Raw genomic sequence first — 22,727 nt, forward strand, 5'->3', positions numbered from 1 at the left:
GACTGCTAAATGAGAAAATAAAAGCAGTAAAATTACCCATACCTAGAGTCTTACAAGATTCTTGGTGCACCCTGATCTGACCCAGCAGAAATAAAAGCACATTATGTACATAGTCTAACTGAAATAACTTAATGCAAATCATTATATTTGCAATATATCATTATATTGCACATTATATGTGCAAATAGATCTTGAAAAAGATAAGTTGGACTTTCAGGTCCAAGTTCCAACTATTACTTTGGGACCTACCTGTAAGTTAACTCTTTTGTGTGTGGTGGGGGGAAAGTTTCCTCCAAAGCAAAACAAACAAAAGAAGCTATCTTTCTCTCCATAGTTTTGTACTTAGCAGTTAAATTTGAAATGTAAGACTGATACTGTTGCATGGCCTGGATAGTCCCAGCATTGTCAGGTCGAGATTACCTGCTTGTACATTTAGTAATAGAGCATTGTGTTCATCTGCTCTTGGGATTAATTTGTAGTAGATTTTCTTGTCAATCATGAAAGCTAACACTTTTTTTTCCTTAAAGATGTTCAGTCTGCTGTATGCATTCCTATGAGGTGAATTTTCTGAGAATGAGGAAAAAGCTTATTAAGCTCTAGAAAATAGGTGTTGGGAATGCAAGGGTCATGTAGTGAGGGATTTATTCACGGACATTTTTGTAGGCAAGTTTAAGGAGAGTTTAGTACAAAGGATTTGTTTGTTTGTTTACATTAGTATGAACAATGTGGAATTGGGTTTCTGATTGGTCAAACTACACTCTTGGATCATTGATAGATTTCCATTCTTTCTTCTGAATCAAGTACTGAAGGTTAGAGTAGGACATCTATATTAACAACAATCCTTTAGTTGTATAAGTGTTCTGTCTCTGGTTTTACCATTATTTTAAAAGCTAATCTTGATACAAGTATGTGTGATAAATTAATAAATTAATTCATAAATAATTAATCATTCAGCTTTAAGCATCAAAATTCATTGCTATCATTCAAGGCTACCATTGTTTTCACTTCTGCTTATTTGAGGCTGTGCCATTGAAAAATTTTTGTTTGTTAGTGATCTTAGGGTCAGGATTGGGTGTAAACACAGAATGAAAGGACACTGGCTGCTCTAAAGGTTTTACGTAAATGGCAGCAGATGGGCAGTGGCTGGATCTGGAATGAGGAAATAATAGGCAGTAGTGGTGGTTGTGCTGAGGAGAGTCTTACTTAGTACGGCAGGTTTTTTGCATCATCAGGACAGAAGTATGAAGGAGCTTACTTGACAGGGATGGGAACTAGTGTTAGTGGTCAATCTAACCTGAGTCACTATTTAGCAAACAACAAAACGTTCAGACTATGGAAACATTTTTATGATAGCCATCTGTGAATGTTAAAAAAAGCTGACAAGAGCCTTCTGTCTTTACCAACAGCAGTGACACATTTTAGGAAGTTAATGCTTTAACCCTTAAGGAAACAATGAACTTAGACTGCACCGTGCAAGGAATTCAGCCCTTCGAGCTAGAAAGAAGGCATGCCTGTGGTAGAGGTGTTCATTGCCCATTTGTGTAAATGAACTTTAATCACTACCTGTGCTCTGAGTTTTTAAAATTGCAGTACTTGTTCATTGTTGCGTTGTCAGGCCAGCTTATGGCAGCTACTGCCTTGTGGGAAAAACTCTGTCTGTAGATGCTGAGACTTATGAAAGCAGGAGACTTTATCATATTTCACAATTAGCTGCAGGGTCCTGCCCAAATTTTCTTTGTCTCTAGCTCGTGTAGACATGCCTGATAGATACTCTTTTTAAAGACCAGTCATGCATTCTCTACTCTATGCCAGGGATTTACTAATTTTAGGAGACAATAAATGAAAGGAGATGAGATTAGGATAGTATTGTGTACCTCCTGTTTGTTTTATCACTTTTTGTATTCTGTAATTTAGATTTTTTAGTTTGCTTGCTGTAATTTTTAGAAATAAATAGGAAGTTGGTGTTGTTTTTTCTGGTTTACAATATTGTTTTTTCACTCTGTAATAGTTTTGATTTTAACTGGCCTATATATTTAAATTAAGAGTTTAAATAGTTATTTTATCATATTGCCTTAAATGACTGATACAGTAATTTTGCATTTATTAATTTATCATTTTCTTAACTATCACTCCAGTTAATTTAGTATAAATGCTATTCAGTAGGTCAGAAAAGGAATCTAAAATAGCTATAAAAGTGTACGGTTTTTTCTGTGTTGTTACTAATGAAGAAGGTTTGGTCAAGCACTTTCGCAGTTTCTTGTTCAGACTATTGCTTATAGAGAAATAAGTTTTTCCTTTTGCCTTCATACAGAATCAATATCGTTTTGAGGGAACTGGGTTTCCAACTATTCCTCAGCTCATAGAACATCATTACACAACAAAGCAAGTCATTACAAAGAAGTCGAGTGTTGTTCTGCTTAATCCCGTTGTTAAGGTAATGCATACATTCCAGAACCTTTATTTAACAGACAGTAACTTTGGGGGGTTTCTGTTATAATTTAAGTAAGCTTCTATGGAACTTCTCTGAAGATTTTTCATTTTTGTTGATTTTGGGAGTCTGTTCCTGATCTGTTTCAGACTTCTCACCTCTCTGCAGTATATTCACTTAAAACAACTCTCCATCCTGATTCTTACCATTAATTTTTGTTATTTTGAAAGAATGGCATTCAACTTCTTACCAAGTATCACCATACTTTTATTTTTGGTTTCACATTTGGATTTTCCTACTAAGTAATTCAACGTAGTAGTTCATTGCCATTCCTTCTATAAAGTAAAAAACTTATTTTATGTAATGGAGAACGTCTCATGTAATTTGGAAGACTTACGACAACTGCAATTTGTCCCTATTTTGTATTGCAAAAATAAGTTAGACACAACAAAAGATACTGATAGTCTAGCAGCAATGAAAATTTAAAACAAAAATTCACTTTTTAATCAGGAAGCTATTGCAGGAAGTCTTTCAGGATAGAAATAAAAAGGGCTAAGTATTAAACTGTATCAGTGTTTTAAGAGTCTCCTTGACTACTTCCAGGAGTTGTGCAGTTAGTATCTGTCTGTTAGTTTAAGCCAATTCCATAAGCCAATTCCACTTGTATCTTTGCATCTTACCTATGGATAAGCCTTTTGTTCTTGATATATTTGTTTTTTCAAGACTGGTTTCAAGCCTGTGTTCAGCAAAATTTTAGGAAGTATGACAATTTGTATTTCACCATTAGTTACCTACTCTCCGGGGTCCTAGTTCTTTCCTACTAATAATCTTAAGAAAGTCAAGCATGTTATTTTTCTCAAAATTGCACTTAATCTGCACTCAACTATTCTATATAAATTTAAAATTTTAAGAATGGGACGTTGGAAATACGTGTTTTATGTTAATATCTTGCTGATTACCAAACTGATGCTTCATTGAACCTAAGTTATTGCTTGCATTCATTGTAGATCATGTAAGAAAGCATAGGACATTAATTTTGATGTGTAATTATTTTTATATAAATGGTTTAGGCTACAAATAAGGGGTAGTCAAACTCAAAATAAATTGTTTGAAAGTCTGTTTGCAAATTTCTCTCTCTCCCTTTAATACCGTGTTTGTTTTAAATGTGTAATGCTTTTTCTGGTTTTTGACCATACATAATGTGAGAGCAGCCCTGTTTTAGCACATGTAAAACGATAGTATAAAATATCATCACATAATCTTAGGTATTGTCTGATAAACTAGATCACCTAATCTGTAAAACAACATTCATTCTTCATTCTCTGTTGATTACTTTAAAGATAGAGTTTCTTATTCCTTCCTTTTTTGTTTCATTTTGTATTTTCTCTTCATGGAGTTAGCGTTTAATGTAACCATCGGCTTCTGTAACTATAGCCGAATAATTTTTCTAGTCCCTGGAAACATACTCCCAAATGGCATTCCTGTTCATTCCACCATTACCACTCCGGTGGCAGCAGCGAATTCCCCTGCAAGCAGCAGCTCCGACCTTTTTCCAAAACCAAGAGAGCAAGAGGGAGCTCGCAGCTGCCTCAGCACTCTTTATTTCTTCCTCAGTTCTTACGGTATCACTGCCCCTCCGAGAGAAACCCCCAGATAAGAGAGTAGTCAACTGCATCTTTCCCGGGACAACTTCTTTTTTCTGTTAAGTACCTGGTCGTTATTGTCTCATAGCAACAAAATGGGAGATAATTATCTGAGAGAAAGAAAACAAAAGGAAAAACCCAAACTTCCCACAGGCCTTTTGTTTTTCTTCTATTCAGGGGGAAATGTAGTGGGTCCACTCCTCCCCGGGTTTGTTGACTTGAGTTAGTATCAATTAAACTCCGTATTAACTAAAAATTAATGGAAAGAATAGTATTTCCTCTTGGATTGTGCTAGTTGGCAGTTGATCTGAGCTGCAGTGGACAACTATTTCAATTACTCAGGTTTCCCAAAAATTATGCAAGTAATCAGCATCTATGCATAAAATCCACAGGCTGCATCTCTTTTTTCATAAAGCTTATCTTGTCCTGGTGTGTGAAATAAATGGGCAGGAGATCTTTCTCCTTTTTAATGCCTTTATTAAGAAGAATCAGCTCAGGTGGGGAGAAATCGACGGGTCACGCCCACACCGCCGCTGCTCCCAGGCGAGCACGGACGAGGCGGGTGATGCAGCTGTGTGCGCTGGTCTGCAGACAGAGCTGGGGATTCTGTCCTCACTGGAGAGTCGCAGATTCCTAGCTTGTTTGTCTAACACCCCGGGGTGTCTTTTTAATCAGTATCTTTTTAGGTGAGGGTGAGAAGCAAAAAGGGTCCAAGCAGGTACGGGACTACGCTCCCATCCTTAGACGTCACTTAAGTCACTTGTTGGCTCGTGATTTTAGGGGTTTTTCTTATAAAAACTGTATAAATTCAGGGCGCAATGCATTTCTCATCTGCATACTGGCTCTGACGTCATCACTCCTATTCTCTTTACCTTGGAGGGTCTGTCCTGGTGTCTTCTTGGCAAGCGGCCAGCATCAGGGAAACAATAGTTAATCACCGGCCATTAACGGGTAATTAAGGAGCTTTTCTTTGGCAGCGAAACCAAAGAGGTCTGACTGGTCTGACTTGTTTTTAACTCTGAAACTCAAAAAAAATACAACTTTCTATTCAAAACAGTGTGCATCAGTCTTAATATTCTTAAAGAGTACTTCCTTTAGGGTTAGTAAACCTTTCTGCTTCCATTCTGATATATTACGTGAAGCAATGGAAAGGGTGACTGTTAGTACTAAGAAAAGTATTGGGTGACGGGAAACTGATTGTGTGGGCTTTTAAAAATATACATGTTGAAATTGCATGTAGGCTTTCATGAATTTGTGAAAGAGGATGTCAGTTTCTATAGCTACTAATATACTTGGAGTAAATTGAAACCCATGTATAGTGTATTTAGTGCTTCCTAAAGCACTAAATACCAGCAATTTGAGCCAAATAAGGCAATGTTGAAAAGGGTGTTAGCTATGTGATTTGAATTTCTTAAGAGCTGCTGTTCTCAAAAATATTTAAATTGTTTTGTTTGAGCTATAATTTTATGGTGCTTTTAGTTCTCCCATCTGATAAAAACTATTTGCTGTATTCTGAAAGAAGTACTTCAGAGTGAAGTAAAAGAGTGATGTGACCTTTCCTTTTTAATTTGCATGGAACTCTGGCTTTCATATGAGAGAGCAAAGACATTTTAAGTCATTTTCAGAAGTAGCATATGCATTCTGACACCTAGTGTTGGGGGTAATTTATACATCATGTGCTATTAGCAAGATGTCTTTAATCATTACCTTAAAGTTCATTTGGCATCTGCAAAGACTGTGTTTGCTTTGTTCACATTATAGCTGCAGAGCAGTCATTGTCATTTCATGAAATCTTTGATCTTCTTATGCAAATTGATGTCCCTGTAATAAACTATTTAGAAATTGAAAGTTAAATATGACAAACTTCACAGCAAAAAAACTAACATTGTCCTTATTAGTTTGCTTTTGCTTTCCTTCCTTCCCACAATCATTCATCCTCCTTTACTATATTAGTAAAATTAGTGTCCACCTTCTGTGACATTACCCTTGAAAGGAACAGGCTTAATTGTGTAACAAAAGGCCCATCCCATGTCCCATTTCATGCAGACTGAATGGTCTGCTTGGATTTTAATGATTCTATAATAATAGAATTCAAATTAGAAAAACTGATAGCATTAAGAAGATGCTTGCAAGTAACTCCTTTAATGGAAAAGTGTCTCATATTTATTTATAATCTTCTAGAAAAAATGTACATTATATTCTTCAGGTTGTTATTGATGGATTGACTAGTACACAAAGTCACTGAGTTACTCAAGGCACATCCAAGGGCTTTATTATATAAAAATGCTATTTTAACCATACTGGAGGTATTTTAACCTTCTAACATCTTTGACCTCCTATTTTGAAGGTTTTTAGACTTCTTGAAATATCATTTCTTTTTATATTTTTACAGATTACAAAACCTGTATTAAGGTGTGAATGGGCTTCAGTTTGAATACTAGAAAAGAGAATCATCAAAAAAATAAGGAATACCATTTTTATTTAAGTGTACCTGTATTGAAGTTTTCACTTGGATTATAAATACACCTTTGAAGCAAATCTGCCCAGGATGCACAGCTGCTCATGGGAGGGAGCTCAGTTTTCAGAACCAGGAAAGATTTAGCCTGAAGTGATGCTTTTCTCCCAAATACTTGTTTCAGATTCTGAGCACCAATTGGTTCGCTCTGGAGATCTGTTACAATTTCACTAGTGCTGAAATAGTCATGGTATATGAATGCTGTGGTTAATTCAAATTCTGAGCTTATGGAAAAAAATTAACTGCTGCTTTGTCAGATGAGTTAAGCCATGTGTTTGTTACTAGTAACTTTAATTTAAAAATTCTGGATCTGTTTTTATGTGACAAAGAAACCTGTGATATGGTCTGACACGTTTTATGTACATAGGAAAATGGTGGATCATAAATGATGGGGTGACAGAAAAGTGCTGAAAGAAAAAAAAACCCAGGCATTTCTTAGTAGTGTTTCTGGTGCTGATAAGTAAGTTCGCAAGTGACATGGGCATTCTCTGCAGATCTGGTACTGTCTTGCAAGGTATGAATATATTGATGAGTTAGACACGGAAACAAGTTCTGAGGAGCTATAAATTTAAGTTAGATTTTCTTAATGAAAATCCATTAGTGAAAATCTAATTATGCTTTTTTTTTTTTGGCAAAAAATTGGGTGGTTTGTTTTATTTTAGCAAAGCAAGCTGGTTCACTGTTGCAGACAACACTTGTGCTTAGAGTACAGGTAGTGTGTGTCCCCCAGGCCAGCAAAGTACAAGAGGAGGAATTGAAGGAGGCTGCTGAACAGTCTCAGTTTCAGGGAAACGCTCTTATGCCTGCTGGGAGATACTGGTTAGAAAAAAGGAGACTTGCAAAGGCCAAGTCTGTCACAAAGTAATGCTATCACACAATTACAGATGCTCATTTCATGGCTGGAGAAAATTGAGGTGCTGCAGAGGGATGCAGTGGCAGTAATGGTGCTGCCTGTGGGGAAGATCACCTTGAGTCTGTTTGACCTGAGGACAGCTCTTGAGGAGCAGGAATCTGAAAGGCAGATGCAGCCTGTCGCATTGAGTGATGCAGTTGTTGCAGCTCTACCTTGGCTAGATTTGTAACTCCAAAGAGGATTTCTGTGACACCCTGGATTACCTGTATGATACCACTAATTTGGCCAGGTATTCTGTATAATGCCAAGATGCACCTGGTGGTAGTGATCTTTGGGTGTTGGTTTTTGGCCTATAGCTGTAATTCTCATGGGTGTGGTTAAAGTCTAATACATGCATTTTTAAATGTCAAAATATGTCTTCAGTTTTCTTTAAGGAAATTGATCACCACTAAAAGTGACTGTTTATAATATGCAAAAGACATACTTACAGGAAATAAATATATTTATTGAATATGCATTAAATGAGCATATAGCCTGCAGCTATTGACATTTGAGAGCAGAGTTTCATATCTTAATATTAGAGGTGCATTTCAATTACATTCTCATTCCTTCAGAATTTGGAGAAGTGTCACAGGATTTGCTTTTAACATTTTTTAGCAGAGATTATTGCAATATTTCTGTCAGGTAACAAGAGGAATGCATCATCCTTAATGGTGGCCTGTACTTGTCAAGGCATGTCATCCTGTAGAGAAAAGGGAAAAAAGAGAGTAATTTACTCTTTGTGCTAACAAAGTACTGAACCTAATTTATGTATAGGTTCAGATATATTGAGTACTTCAAAATTGAAGGGATTTATTTTCTCAAAAAATCTCATTAAAATGCCTTATAATAATGGAGGCAGATAAGGCTACCTGAACAAAGAGTAACAAGCATTGTTTTATATTCAGTGATCAAAGTTTTTTATAGTTTTTTTAGATGCTATGGCAATAAACATCTGCTCTTTTGAATGTTTCTGGTTCAGTCTTGTTTTTCTGGTATTTCCATGATCAGGTTTAGATTAAAATTGAAAGATAACCCTCGTAAAGGGTGTAAGCATTACGCTCAAACCTAAGAAAAAAGAGTATTTTATGAAGTATATTAATTTCATTTTAGCAAACACAATGTAATTTTTGACCGATCTCATAAAGAAAATTCTCTGTCCTTGAAATTTTAAATAAAACCTCGGCAACATATTCATTCCTATTTTCTGTACAACTTTCATATTAAAAAATTACAGAATGCCATATTGCTGTGTGCCGTGCAAATTGAATAAAATTAATTATCTCAAACACAACTGAAACACTAGGAAGTAGAAAAAATAAGTAAAATTTATAAAGCAAGAGATGGAAGCAAGCCCTTCATTCTTACAAAAAAATAAAAAGGTATGTTGTTAGGAAGGGGTAAAAATTACTAAATGAAAGATTTAAGACTAATTTTTTTGACAACTGATACCTAAGAGAATAAACTACTTCAGTTAAAGCATCCTTCATCAAAGATGTAGATTTGCTAGATTTTGTTGCTGATCATTTTTATACACGTGAAAATCAAAGGACTGATTGTGTTCTGTAATATTCTAGGTGTAAATTGTGCCTTGTGGAGCACTTGTAAAAACTGAGGCTTTTAATCAGAAGCTTTATAACCAGATATTAATACAGTGCAAAAAAAAAACAACCCTAGAATTGTGTATGATTGCAGCAGCTTTTCTGCTGAACTAACATACTTAGGGATTTTTTATGGATTCTGACTTCTTCCCCATATTTGGAATTCAGACATTCCCTAATAATTATTTTCTATAAGACTGTGAGTTGTAAACTTCATGTAGTCCTCTAATTATATTCTTCTTCCTGTTTTCACTAGTGCAGTCAGGGTGACCTTAATGCTTTGAGTTTTCAGTATTTTCATAGTGTGTGGTTGACAAGCACACAACCTTCTTTAAACATGGGTCAGAAAACACAGTGTAGATTAAGAATAGGAATGAGTGTCTATGCTCTTAAATTCCTTTGTAGAGTTACATATGTGCACAGTGGGCTACTGTGAAGTAGCTTGTGGTTGCTTGAGTCTTTTGGCCTCCACCAATTTAAGTGGAACAAAATGTTAAAAAAAAGGAGTGAAATGACATTTCAGCTGTGGAGTAATAAAGGATACACACAAAAAGAGCTACAGGGTAAGAAGGGTATGTTTTTCTTAAATCAGGTTAGTGCATCTGGTGTATGTAATAGTGTTTGAATTCTCAAGAAGATCTGTTTATTTAAATGTTGGTTAAGGAGGAATTCAGGGGTGAGAATAGGTAAGGCTTCAGGATTCCTTATTTGCAAGGTAAATACTGTACTTATCCTACTGTTGAGGGTAGTGCATGGATGTCATGCTCATTTCATAATGAAGTAAATGCTATTAGCAATTCTATCTTTCCTGTCGCTTGGATTTCTTCCTAAGAGAGTTGCCAATGCTTTACATGGTGTATTACTAAAGTCGAGATCACCCCCAGAGGGTGGTGATCAGTGGTGCAAAGTCTAATTGGAGGCCAGCAACTACTGCTGCACCCCTAGGGTTAGTACTGTGTCCAATCCTTCCTTCATCCACTTCTTCATTAACAAACTGGGTGATAGGCCACGAGCAGTTTTACTGATGAGACCAGTCTTGGAGGAGGGGCTGATACACCAGAGGGTCAAGCTGCCATCCAGAGAGGCCTGGATAGGTTGGAGAAAGGATTTAACAGGAGCCTCTTGCAGATCAGCAACGGGGAAAGCCAAGTTCTGCAACTGGGGGAGCACAACTCCAGGCACCACGACATGCCGTCACTCTGAACATTTCCACCCTTCTTTTTGAACAGCTTTATATGCCAAGAGTGATGCTGTATGGTGTGGGATACCCCTTTGGTCTGTTTGGTGTCAGTTGTCTTAACTTTGTCCCCTCCCACCTACTTTTATAGCTGCTAGAATAGGTGGTAAATTCTTCAGAACATTCATGTTCACTGTTTACATGTCATGTTTAATTTTAGAGGACGATGTGCACACATGAATGCCATAAAGATTGATTCATGTGTAATCATCGTGATCAAAAGAATAATTTAACATATAAAACTAAAATATAGCCTATACTAGCTACTGTGAACAAAATTACCCCAGCCAGAACCAGCACAGCAACAAAGCGTAGATTGCTACAGGCCACACATGCAAATTTTGTCACTAATACAGGAGAAAAAAAGATTGCTGAAGACAGCATTCAGAAGATTACTAAAGTAATAATAGAATCTGGCAATATCTAGCAGAGCTGCTTCCCATTGTGTGTCCTTCATTGATCAGGGTTTTTTTCTGCTGCTAAGACATTTTCCAGTGCTTTTGCTATTTGAATAATGAGGTAGTGGTATGTGAGAAACTACCAATATCTTGTTAAAGAACTGTATACATTTGATGTAGAAAACCCAATGCACCATGTACTTTTTAAACTCTTGGCATCTATGTAATGTTGTATGACTTCTGATTCAAAGCCAACATCTTGCTTGGAATGCAGGCCAAGCTCACTGGTACACTGAAATCTCCTAAGTTAAGGCTGCAGTTTCCTTACTGTGGCTTTGCCTTTTTACTGCACTCTCAAAGTCACAAATTAGCTAATACAACAGATTATTTGAAATTTTGACAGGTTATTTCTGTTCCAGCTCAGTGGTTTTAACATATTGTCTGAAGATTATGAAAGACAATGCAAAATGAGCAGGTGTGGCTAGAAAAACATAGGATGAAGGATCTTGGGGTTTTGCTTTGAACAAAACAGTAATTTGGTGGAAACTCTAATGTGGAACTGTAGCACTCTATTGAATGCTGACCAGTGAAACTTAGACATTATTTTTGAGGGATGAATTAAGTGTTTCTCTTTCTGGGGTAAAGAAATCTTTTAACTGGAAACAACTGGATATTTTTGAGGTTAAGTCAGGATAGAACTAAGTATGTAGCTAAGTATCTTGTATAGTTCGAGGAGACTGTCTTGGACATTGTTACAAACACCTGCAGTTCCCCCAACACCATCTGACACACTTTTTCATGTGTGGGTGGAAGTGAAAATGTGTTTGCACATGTGTGGAAATACTTTAGCCTATTGTAATAATTGTTTGGGGAAAGTGTTGTGCATGCATAATGTGACTCTGCTGTTCCATTCCTCTCTGTTTAAATTATGTGGAATATTTAAATGAAAACCATGTTAAACCCATGGTTTTGTTTGCCTTTGAGTGTTTTGTTGGGCATACCTGATCCAGAGCTGATAATTTTTCTATTTGAATATGTTTGGTTAACATATGATTCAGAGTACTTTGTTTTGGTAGCTGAATTTACTGTATTCAGTTGAGGGGAGTAGTATGTGTTTTTATGTGCTTGAAATAGAATGGTTTGGACATAAACTTGGCTTTCCTTTTCCTGTGCTAAAGGATTTCACATTCTATGTATTTTTCTTTTCTCGGTTGTTTTTTTAAACTTCTTTCTTTTCTTTATTTCCTGTTTTTTTGTGAAATATCCTCAGCATCATTTTAGCCCTTTCATATGAATAAGAAAACATAAGTTTAGGGAGGTACTGCAAAAAAAATCCTGAGGAAAATGGGTATTGTATGGTGAATTGTACAGTCGCTTTGTCTACTGATCTTCAAGAAAGAATGGTCAAAGAACAGCTGTGCAGGTAATCTGAGGTCACTTCTGCAGTTTATAAATTGCACACTAGCTTTTCCAAATCTTACTTCTCTCCTCCTGTTATATGATGATTTAGAATTTGGTTTAGCAGAAGGGTTGAACTTCACAAAGTTTTTACGCAACATAAGAAGTCAGATAAAACAGTACTTTTCTCCCAAGGAGCTAAACCTGTCTGTGCTATTATTCTCTTTTACAGCTCACATTGAGTTTCTTCAGTGTGGCTTAATGCAGTGCTGTTAATAATGCAAAGCAGCTTCCATAACAATTTTTACAGCTCATGAATCTTTATTCTGAAACAGTTTTAAAGAAGTTGCCAGTGAGGTTTTTCAAAACCCCTCCTGTATAACCCACTTTTTCTTATGAAAAATCTTACCCATCAGCTACCTTTATTTCTGTACTTAATCTGAAGGACTTGAAACACATAATTTATGATTCATGAAATTGATATGAACATTAGATCTACTGGCATAGGTGGTATCAAAAATAGCACTTCTCTAAAAAGGCAGTTTCTCATTCCTACATTGATAAGTCCTACCCGCATGTACACAGCTGTTACTTTTTTTTTTCTTTCTGGTTCTGGTTCATCAAGTTCTGATAAGTGAGATTTGAATACCCATCTGATGAAAATTGTCTGCGATTCTGATTTTTGTAGCCATAAAAAGAAATTTTACTCCAATTATGCTTAGTATTGGAAATGAAAGATTAATGTTCCATTTTTGTTGATGTGGAGAAATAGCTCTTAGCTGCAGTAATTCATACTACTGATGTTTCCTATTTAATTTGGAAGAAGGAGAACAAATAGTACTTTCCAAAGTATTTTTGATGCATCTTTTCTGCTTAAAACATGAAGAAACAGGCATCATATGTGTATATGCACTTGACTTCTGAGATGTTGACAATATCCGTCTATTTTGAGATTTTTTAGAAGAATGTTAAGGATTAATATATTGTCTTGGTTTGAAAAGACAGGAGCCTGGGACATATATGTTAAGGATGAGGGAAAGCGGAGGGATATTTAGGTTTTTCATAAATGCCACATGCTGTGCTGGGATAGATTCTTAACATCGGGAAGTCATACATTTTGAGTTCTCTTAAAGCAATAAGAGATTGGTTTATTCCTTCTGGGGCTCCGTAAATCAGCTGAAGTTTCCAGCCTATAAAGTTTTTTATCCTTTTTCACTTTTGCTACATCTACAATTAGGATTAAAAATAGTGACAGTGTTTGGTATAGATACTGCCTTCTGAACTAGGAAGAGTAAATAATGTGACAGAGAACATGAGATGAGTAAATAACAGAGATGATAACATAAAGGTTGTACTCATACTGTGTTGGAACCTGATCAGGATTTCCTTACTCTTCTTCTTCGAGAGATCTTGCTGTGGAGTTTGAGTAAGCATCTTGATGTTGTTTGGTGGTTCTCTGAAACTGAATACAAGCACAGGTGGCTTTTTTCCCCCTCCCTTTTCTGTCTTCTTTTAGAAATTGTGAAATTTTTAAAACCAAATATTTAAGCTGAGGCTCATAAATTCAACTAATTCTCAAAACATCTGTTTTTTAAAATTTACTTTCTAATTGCTTTATGGACGGTTTTTAATTTGAAAAAGTACCATTTTAGAATTCTTAATGATTGAAATTGTTACTGAGAATTATAGAAAAATAATCCTAAGGGAATTTGAACACTAAGTATGAGATCATGATTATGTTTTCTATTTTATTGAAAGCTGTTATAATTTACTGCAGATAATTTGTAAGCTTTCTTCCTGTCTTCCTGTTATAGTAATTTGTGATCTCTTTGACGCAATCAAAGTCATCTCCCTTTTCCTAATGAAGGGAGATGGGCAGGAGAAAAACTGCCCTTTTTTTTGAAGATGTTTAGGATATTAGTGATAACATTTTAGTCTCATAGCTCAGAAAAGGAAAAATGGGATTTCATTTTTTGCAGCAACCATCTGCTGTTCAAACTGTTCTCAGTGCCTTGCACACAACTCCACTGTATGCTCACTGAAGTAAGGATTGATGAGCAATTGAATCTTTGCTAACTGTTTGTCCTAGGTCGATGTTATGGTGCTTGTATCCCCAATTGTGTGTTCTGTTTATGGTGTATATTATGTTCTGTGCCTTCAAGACTGGCTCTGAAGAGCCAGTGTTTTGTTTTGGTTTTTTATCTGTCTGCTCCCTCACAGCTGGTGGGACACACAGATGTGGCAGTACATAGTGCAGCTTTGCTTTTTGCTTTGCTCTTGTTCTTGCTTCTGCTGTGCTCCTGCTTTGCTCTTGCTTTTTGCTTCTGCTCATTAGTTAGTTTAGCTAAGCAGTCCAAATATTTCCCTGGACTGTTTTTCCTTTCCATTTTTGGAACCATCCAAACCGGAATGGGACCTGGGAAACACCGAGACTTTGCATCTTTTGGGCCTGCAGCAGCCATCCCTAGCGCCAGAGAGACGGACAGTAAAGCAACCACTCCCAAAAAAGACTTTCTGAATTTGTCATCCTTTTCAGATTGGTGAAAGAGTGTTGTCATCTGGTATTGTTCATTTTGTGTGCTGGGGGTATTTTGCCTGTTCTTTCCACTTCTCTCTGAGGAATCCTTCTTGAACTGGTAGGGGGAAGGAGCTGTGTAGGTTTGCTTTCTGGGGGCGCCCTTTTGGAAGTTTTCTCCAAAATTTGCCCTAATTCATGACAAAATTTGGCGCCTAATGTGAGGCAAGAGAGAGAGTGGAAAAAACCTTGTTTTGAGTGCATTTTGGTTACCATTACTCTGTGTTGGTATAAAGCAGTTAATAGCCATGCTTTTTGAATTCGTAATGGCTCTTGGGGTGAAGGCTTGCATGCATTTTCTGGTCCCTAGGGTTTTTTGAGATCTTAATACCTCTGTGTCCCTAGATTTGTTTTCTTATCCAAAAATAGCTCTAGTATTGTCCCTAATACCTAGTTTTTACAGCAGCAGAGCAGTAACCAGAATAGCTATTCTGCTGGGCTTGGTGGTAATGATTTGTAAGAAGTTCATAAACATGCTGGGGTCTGTTCCAGGTATGAATGGTTCATGGCTATGGTTATGCACCCAGTTTGTTAGAGGAGGAGCAGGGAATGAGGTTTTTCAGCCTTTGCTTTCCTTCTTCTCCTCTGAATTTGTTACATCACTGTTGGAGAATGTTCAGTTGTCCCTGAATATTGAAGAGACCATCTTTCTGGTATTTAACCTGGTAAGCTTCCTCTGTACAGTCTTCTCTAGAATGAGGGCTGAGATTTCTAGAGGGGCTGGTGAGACCACTGACCCAGGAGTAGACCCAGGCATAGAAGGTCCTGAGTGGTGTGGGAAATGGGAAGATACAGGCCAAATCCTGAAGGAATTCTCTGACCCTGTAGTCTGGGACTTTCCCCATGAACAAATTCAGAACCCGGCTGAGGTGGGGAAATACCTGATAGAGAAGTACCATGGTGATCCTAAGGAGAAAAGGATCATTGCAGTGAGCTGGGCCCTGGCATATGCTTATTGCACACTGCTAGATACTCTAGGGCAGCAGACAGAAGAAAGGGGGCAGGGAGATAAATCAGCAGCTATCCCAGTCACTCAGGCTGCAGCCAACACCCCAGGCTCAAAGCCAGCAGCTAAACCAGACAATAAGCCTCAACCAATGGCTGTTGCTACTAGCACTAGAAGTAGAAAGTGCACAAACAAGAATGATTGACCAGTGAATAATGATGATGATGCAACACTTCCTGACATAAAATCAAAAGTCAAAGCAAAAAGCGCAAGGTCAAAAGCCAATATTAAGTCCTTTTCCCTAAAGGACCTTTGTGGCCTAAAGAAGAATTACACCTGACGATCTGATTAATCCATAATTAGCTAGTTAATCTGTCTTTGAGATGCTGCAAGTGAGAGTACAGTTCTGGACGGCACTGAAGGAAGGCATCTGGAATCCCTGTCACATGATCCTGTCATCAGCCAAAGAATGATGAAGAGAGCTAACCCTTACAGCCTCTGAACACAAGTCTTAAACAGTATAACACAAAGATACCTATGTGCAGATGATCTCTATATGCAGCAAACCCAGTAGAAGACCATAAAACAAAAAATCCAATGCCTGAGAGAAATAGCAGTGGCGGAGATTATCTTCTCAAATAACATAACTAAGAATCCAGACTTAGTACCATGTACATCTGTGATGTCACAAAAACTTATACAAGTTGGGCCACACAAATTGCTTCTGTTTCAGCCATAATGAAGCATGATGACAGGAACGAGACCGTGCTTGATATGGCAAAGAAGCTCTGAGCTTATACAAATGCTGTACATGGCCCAACACATGCCAGAATCGCAGCAGTAGAAACGTCTGCAGAAATTAGAAGACAAGATAGAGGAGAATCGTAAGAAGCTCAGAAAAAATATTAGAAAAGACCTTATCCAAATCTCAGCAGTACAGATCAGAAGTTCTGGTACCCAGTGCAGACGTCCCGTAGATGAAGAGAGAAGGTACACCCCACGAACTGAGCTGTGGTTCTTCCTGCATCATTGTGGAAAAAACATAAGAGATAGGATAAAAAATCCACTGCTGCTCTGGCCCAACGAGTGTGTGAATTAAAAGAAGACAGAGCTCAGAGAAGAAGTTCCACCAAAAAGAAAGCAGCTCCAGTTACCCATAGCCAAACTGCCAGGCTTAATGATGATGGAATTTGTTACATCACTGTTGGAGAATGTTCAGTTGTCCCTGAATATTGAAGAGACCATCTTTCTGGTATTTAACCTGGTAAGCTTCCTCTGTACAGTCTTCTCTAGAATGAGGGCTGAGATTTCTAGAGGGGCTGGTGAGACCACTGACCCAGGAGTAGACCCAGGCATAGAAGGTCCTGAGTGGTGTGGGAAATGGGAAGATACAGGCCAAATCCTGAAGGAATTCTCTGACCCTGTAGTCTGGGACTTTCCCCATGAACAAATTCAGAACCCGGCTGAGGTGGGGAAATACCTGATAGAGAAGTACCATGGTGATCCTAAGGAGAAAAGGATCATTGCAGTGAGCTGGGCCCTGGCATATGCTTATTGCACACTGCTAGATACTCTAGGGCAGCAGACAGAAGAAAGGGGGCAGGGAGATAAATCAGCAGCTATCCCAGTCACTCAGGCTGCAGCCAACACCCCAGGCTCAAAGCCAGCAGCTAAACCAGACAATAAGCCTCAACCAATGGCTGTTGCTACTAGCACTAGAAGTAGAAAGTGCACAAACAAGAATGATTGACCAGTGAATAATGATGATGATGCAACACTTCCTGACATAAAATCAAAAGTCAAAGCAAAAAGCGCAAGGTCAAAAGCCAATATTAAGTCCTTTTCCCTAAAGGACCTTTGTGGCCTAAAGAAGAATTACACCTGACGATCTGATTAATCCATAATTAGCTAGTTAATCTGTCTTTGAGATGCTGCAAGTGAGAGTACAGTTCTGGACGGCACTGAAGGAAGGCATCTGGAATCCCTGTCACATGATCCTGTCATCAGCCAAAGAATGATGAAGAGAGCTAACCCTTACAGCCTCTGAACACAAGTCTTAAACAGTATAACACAAAGATACCTATGTGCAGATGATCTCTATATGCAGCAAACCCAGTAGAAGACCATAAAACAAAAAATCCAATGCCTGAGAGAAATAGCAGTGGCGGAGATTATCTTCTCAAATAACATAACTAAGAATCCAGACTTAGTACCATGTACATCTGTGATGTCACAAAAACTTATACAAGTTGGGCCACACAAATTGCTTCTGTTTCAGCCATAATGAAGCATGATGACAGGAACGAGACCGTGCTTGATATGGCAAAGAAGCTCTGAGCTTATACAAATGCTGTACATGGCCCAACACATGCCAGAATCGCAGCAGTAGAAACGTCTGCAGAAATTAGAAGACAAGATAGAGGAGAATCGTAAGAAGCTCAGAAAAAATATTAGAAAAGACCTTATCCAAATCTCAGCAGTACAGATCAGAAGTTCTGGTACCCAGTGCAGACGTCCCGTAGATGAAGAGAGAAGGTACACCCCACGAACTGAGCTGTGGTTCTTCCTGCATCATTGTGGAAAAAACATAAGAGATAGGATAAAAAATCCACTGCTGCTCTGGCCCAACGAGTGTGTGAATTAAAAGAAGACAGAGCTCAGAGAAGAAGTTCCACCAAAAAGAAAGCAGCTCCAGTTACCCATAGCCAAACTGCCAGGCTTAATGATGATGATGACATGTCCAAACCCCTTGAAAGAACCTCCAAGACATATGCGCAGAGAGAGAAAGATACCAAGCTTAGAGGGGTCCTGCCTCTAGCCAAAGAAAAGCACAGGAAAACCGTGTTTTCTGGACAGTCTAGATTTGTTGGCCTGGCACATCAGAACCACAAGAGTATAAAGCTTTAGTCAATACTGGTGTGCAGTGCACATTAATTCCATCAATACATGTAGAGATAGAATCTGTTTCTATTGCTGGTGTGACAAGGAGATCACAAAATTTAACTTTAGTAGAAGCTGATGTGAGCCTGACTAGAAATGAGTAGAAAAACCACCCTATTATAACTGGCCCAGAGGCCCCATGTATTTTGAGCATACATTATCTCTGAACTGAGTATTTCAAAGACCCAAAAAGACTCAGGTGGGCATTCAAGATAGTGGCTGTAGTGACAGAAAGCGTCCAGCAATTAAACACCTTGCCTGGACTGTCTAAGAATCCATCTACAGTAGGACTTCTAAAGAAAGAAAAGCAGCAGATACCAATTGCCACTTCCACAGTGCATCATCGACAATATAAAACTACTTGAGATGCTGTGATTCCCATCCATAAGATGATCCGAGAGCTGGAGAGCCAAGGGGTGGTCAGCAAGACCCACTCACCCTTCAACAGCCCCATTTGGCCTGTGCATAAATCTGAAGGAGGATGGAGATTGACGGTGGACTACCGTGCATTGAATGAAGTGACTCCACCACTGAACACTGCCGTGCCAGACATGTTAGAGCTCCAGTATGAGCTTGAGCCCAAGTCAGCAAAGTGGTATGCCACTATTGATATTGCCAATGCATTTTTCTCCATTCTTCTGGCAGCAGAATGCAGACCTCAGTTTGCTTTCACGTGGAGGGGAGTGCAGTACACCTGGAACCAGCTGCCCCAGGGATGGAAGCACAGTCCTACCATCTGCCATGGACTGACCCAGACTGCACTAAAAAAAGGTAGAGCTCCAGAACATCTACTGTATATTGATGACATCATTGTGTAAGAAAACACAGCTGCAAAAGTGTTTGAGAAACGAAAGAAAATCATCCAAATCCTCCTAGGAGCTGGTTTTGCCATCAAAAAGAGCAAAGTAAAAGAACCAGCTCATGAGATTCAGTTCCTCAGAATAAAGTAGCAAGGTAGATGGCGTCAGATTCTTACAGATGTCATCAATAAGATCACAGCTATGTCTCCACCAACCAATAAAAAAGAAACACAAGCTTTCCTCGATGCCATAAGTTTTTGAAGAACGCACGTTCCTGAATACAGTCAGATCGTAAGCCCTCTCTACCTAATCACCCGTAAAAAAGATGATTTCCACTGGGGCCCTGAGCAGCAACAAGACTTTGCCCAGATTAAGCAAAAAATCACTCACGCAGTAGCCCTTGGCCCAGTCAAGACAGAACCAGAAGTGAAGAACATGCTCTACTCTGCAGCTAGGAACCATAGTTTGTCCTGGAGCCTTTGGCAAAAAATACCTAAGACTCAGAGTCAGTCACTGAAATTTTAAAGTCGAAGCTACAGAGGGTAGCTAACTACACTCCAAGAAAGAAAAAAATCTTAGCTGCCTATAAAAGAGTCCAAGCTGTCTCAGAAGTAATTAATACAAAAACACAACTCCTCCTGGCACCCCGACTACCAGTAGTAGTGTAGATGTTCAAAAGCAAAGTTCCTTCTGCCCACCATGTCACCAGTGTTACATGGAGCAAGTGAATTGCTCTTATCACGCAACACACCTGTATAGGTAAACTAAATAGCCCTAAGATTTTAGAGGTAATTACAAATTAGCCCAAAAGTAAAAATTTTGGTGTTACAGATGAAGAACAAGAGCCAGTAACACAAGCTGAAGAAGCTCCTCTATATAACCAACTGCCACCAAAAAAAAACATGCTATGCTCTTTTTACTGACGGTTCCTGTTGCGTTGTAAGAATAATTCAGAAGTAGAAAGCAGCCATATAAAGTCCCACATGAGAGATCACAGAAGCCACTAAAATAAATTAGATCAAGCCAACATGCAAAACTCAAAGCCGTTCAACTGATCCTAGACACTGCAAAAAGAGAAGTAACCAAAGATCGTCTACACAGATACATAGATAATAGCCAGTGCTCTGTGGGGATGGCTGGAGAAGTAGAAAGAAGCTAACTAGCAGCGTAGAAGAAAACTGATTTAAGCTGCTGAAAAATAAAAAGACATCGCTGCCAGGGTAGGGAGGCTACCTGTGAAAGTCCACCATATAAATGCCAATGTCATCAAGAACAGAGCTAATAAAGAGTGCCAAAATAATGAGCAGGTAGACCAAGCTTCAAAAATAAAGGTGTCCAAGATAGACCGAAATTAAAAACACAAAATAAAGTTATTCCTAGCTCAGTAAGCCCATAATACCTCAAACCATCAAAGTAAAAATGCCACCTACAACTAAGCATGAAACCAAAGAGTAGATTTAACCATGAACAGTACTTTGCAAGTTAGCCACAACTATAAAATGTGTGCTGCCATCAAACAAGCCAGAAAGGTAAAGCCCCTATACTATAGTAAGCAGTAGTCCAAGTACAAGTATGGGGAGGCCTGGCAAATTAACTACTTCACACTGCCCCAGACACACTAAAGCAAGCGCTACGTGCTCACAATGGTAGAAGCCACCACAAGATAGTTAAAAACCTACCCTCTGTCTCATACTACAACCCGTAATACAGTCCTGAGCCTTTAAAAGCAAATCCTTTAGAAACATAATGCTCCTGAAAAAATTGAGTCAGACAATAGAACTGTTTTCAAAAATAACCTTATCAACACCTGGGCTAAAAAACATAACATTGAGTGAATATCCTCTATCATGCACCAGCTGCAGGCAAAGAAGTACAATAGACTACTAAAAACACAGTGAAAAGCCTTAAGTAAAGAATCTTTCAAAAATTAGGAGCAACATTTAACAAAAGCCACCTGGTTAGTGGAACACCCAAAGTTCCACCAACCAAGCAAGTCCTGCCCACTCGGAATCCCTGAATACAATAGATAGAGATAAAGTCCCGGTAGTATATGTCAGAAGTTTGTTAGAAAAGACCGTGTAAATTAATTCTGCTTCAAGTACAGACAAACCCATTTGTAGAGTTGTCTTTGCTCAAGGACTGGGTTACACGTGGTAGATAAAATGCAAAGAGATAAAACAACGCAATGTGCGCCTCAGAGAGATCTAATTTTAAAGTGAAGATGATATTCAAATATCACTGTTTGTTAGATGTTACTGCCATTGTCTGCATATTAAATCATACAGACATAAGATAGAAAGAAATGTGTAAGTCTTGAAAGTCTGAGCAAGTAAAAGATAGAGTTTTAAGTGAGTAAAATGGAAGTGGAAAATCCTGCAGCTCCGTGATATAGAGCCTAGATTCAGTAGTCCGGTGTGAGAATGCGATGAGAGCATGATAAGTATAGCTTGTAATTTTTTTAGAGAGAACAGACAGAAGTTTTACATTAATAAAATGCATGATGCTTAGTAGTATGTTGATGATATGAAGATAAAGAGTAAAATGTCCTAAAGTGATGTTATGATGCTTGTATGTGTGTTCTGTTTAACATAATATCTGTGCCTTCAAGACTGGCTCTGAAGAGCCAATGTTTTGTTTTAGTTTTTTGTCTGTCTGCTCCCCCACAGTTGATGAAACACAGAGACGGAGCAGTATGTAGTGCAGCTTTTTGCTTCGCTCTTGCTTCTGTTGTGCTGCTGCTTTGCTTTTGCCTTTTGCTTCTGCTCATTAGTTAGTTTAGCTAAGCAGTCCAAATATTTCCCTGGACTGTTTTTCCTTTCCCTTTTTTTGGAACCATTCAAACCTGCTCCAGACTGGGACCTGGGAAACACCGAGACTTTGCATCTTTTGGGCCTGCAGCAGCCATCCCTAGCGCCAGAGAGACGGACAGTAAAGCAACCACTCCCAAAAAAGACTTTCTGAATTTGTCATCCTTTTCAGATTGGTGAAAGAGGGTTGTCATCTGGTATTGTTCATTTTGTGTGGTAGGGGTATTTTGCCTGCCCAGCACAGGGGGATGGTCAAATGCATTTGCCTGGACAAATGCATTACCTGGCATGTATTATCTTTTCAAGTAGTTGCCTGTAATATTTCCAACTTCCAGAAAAGATGTAAGAGATGCAAATATGTGTCTTGTTGACAAGTCAAAAGATCAATTCATTTCCATGTGCACTGAGGAGAAAAATGTGGGAGTTTTATTAATTTAGTAGGAAGTTACTTTGTATGCTAAAATGAAGTTTTCTTATCTAATTTTCAATTGACAAATTGTTAAAATCAGATAAATAGAATATAATTTCCAGAGTTTGTGTGAAACTT

The 22,727-nt window shown here is 38.3% G+C and overlaps 1 protein-coding gene across 7 annotated transcripts in view; it reads left to right on the top strand.

The window, feature by feature from the left end:
* Positions 1–22,727, top strand: part of FER (FER tyrosine kinase) — a 159,179-nt gene that overhangs the window by 83,466 nt on the left and 52,986 nt on the right. For all 7 annotated transcript variants that reach the window (XM_039733403.1, XM_039733399.1, XM_039733401.1 and 4 more), the window contains one exon: positions 2,312–2,434. In XM_039733403.1, the coding sequence (XP_039589337.1) occupies positions 2,312–2,434 (123 nt within the window). The remainder of the gene's footprint in view (positions 1–2,311; positions 2,435–22,727) is intronic.

Source organism: Passer montanus, unplaced genomic scaffold (genome assembly GCF_014805655.1).
Source record: "Passer montanus isolate IOZ18808 unplaced genomic scaffold, ASM1480565v1 scaffold87, whole genome shotgun sequence".
In the NCBI taxonomy this organism is placed as follows: Eukaryota; Metazoa; Chordata; class Aves; order Passeriformes; family Passeridae; genus Passer; species Passer montanus.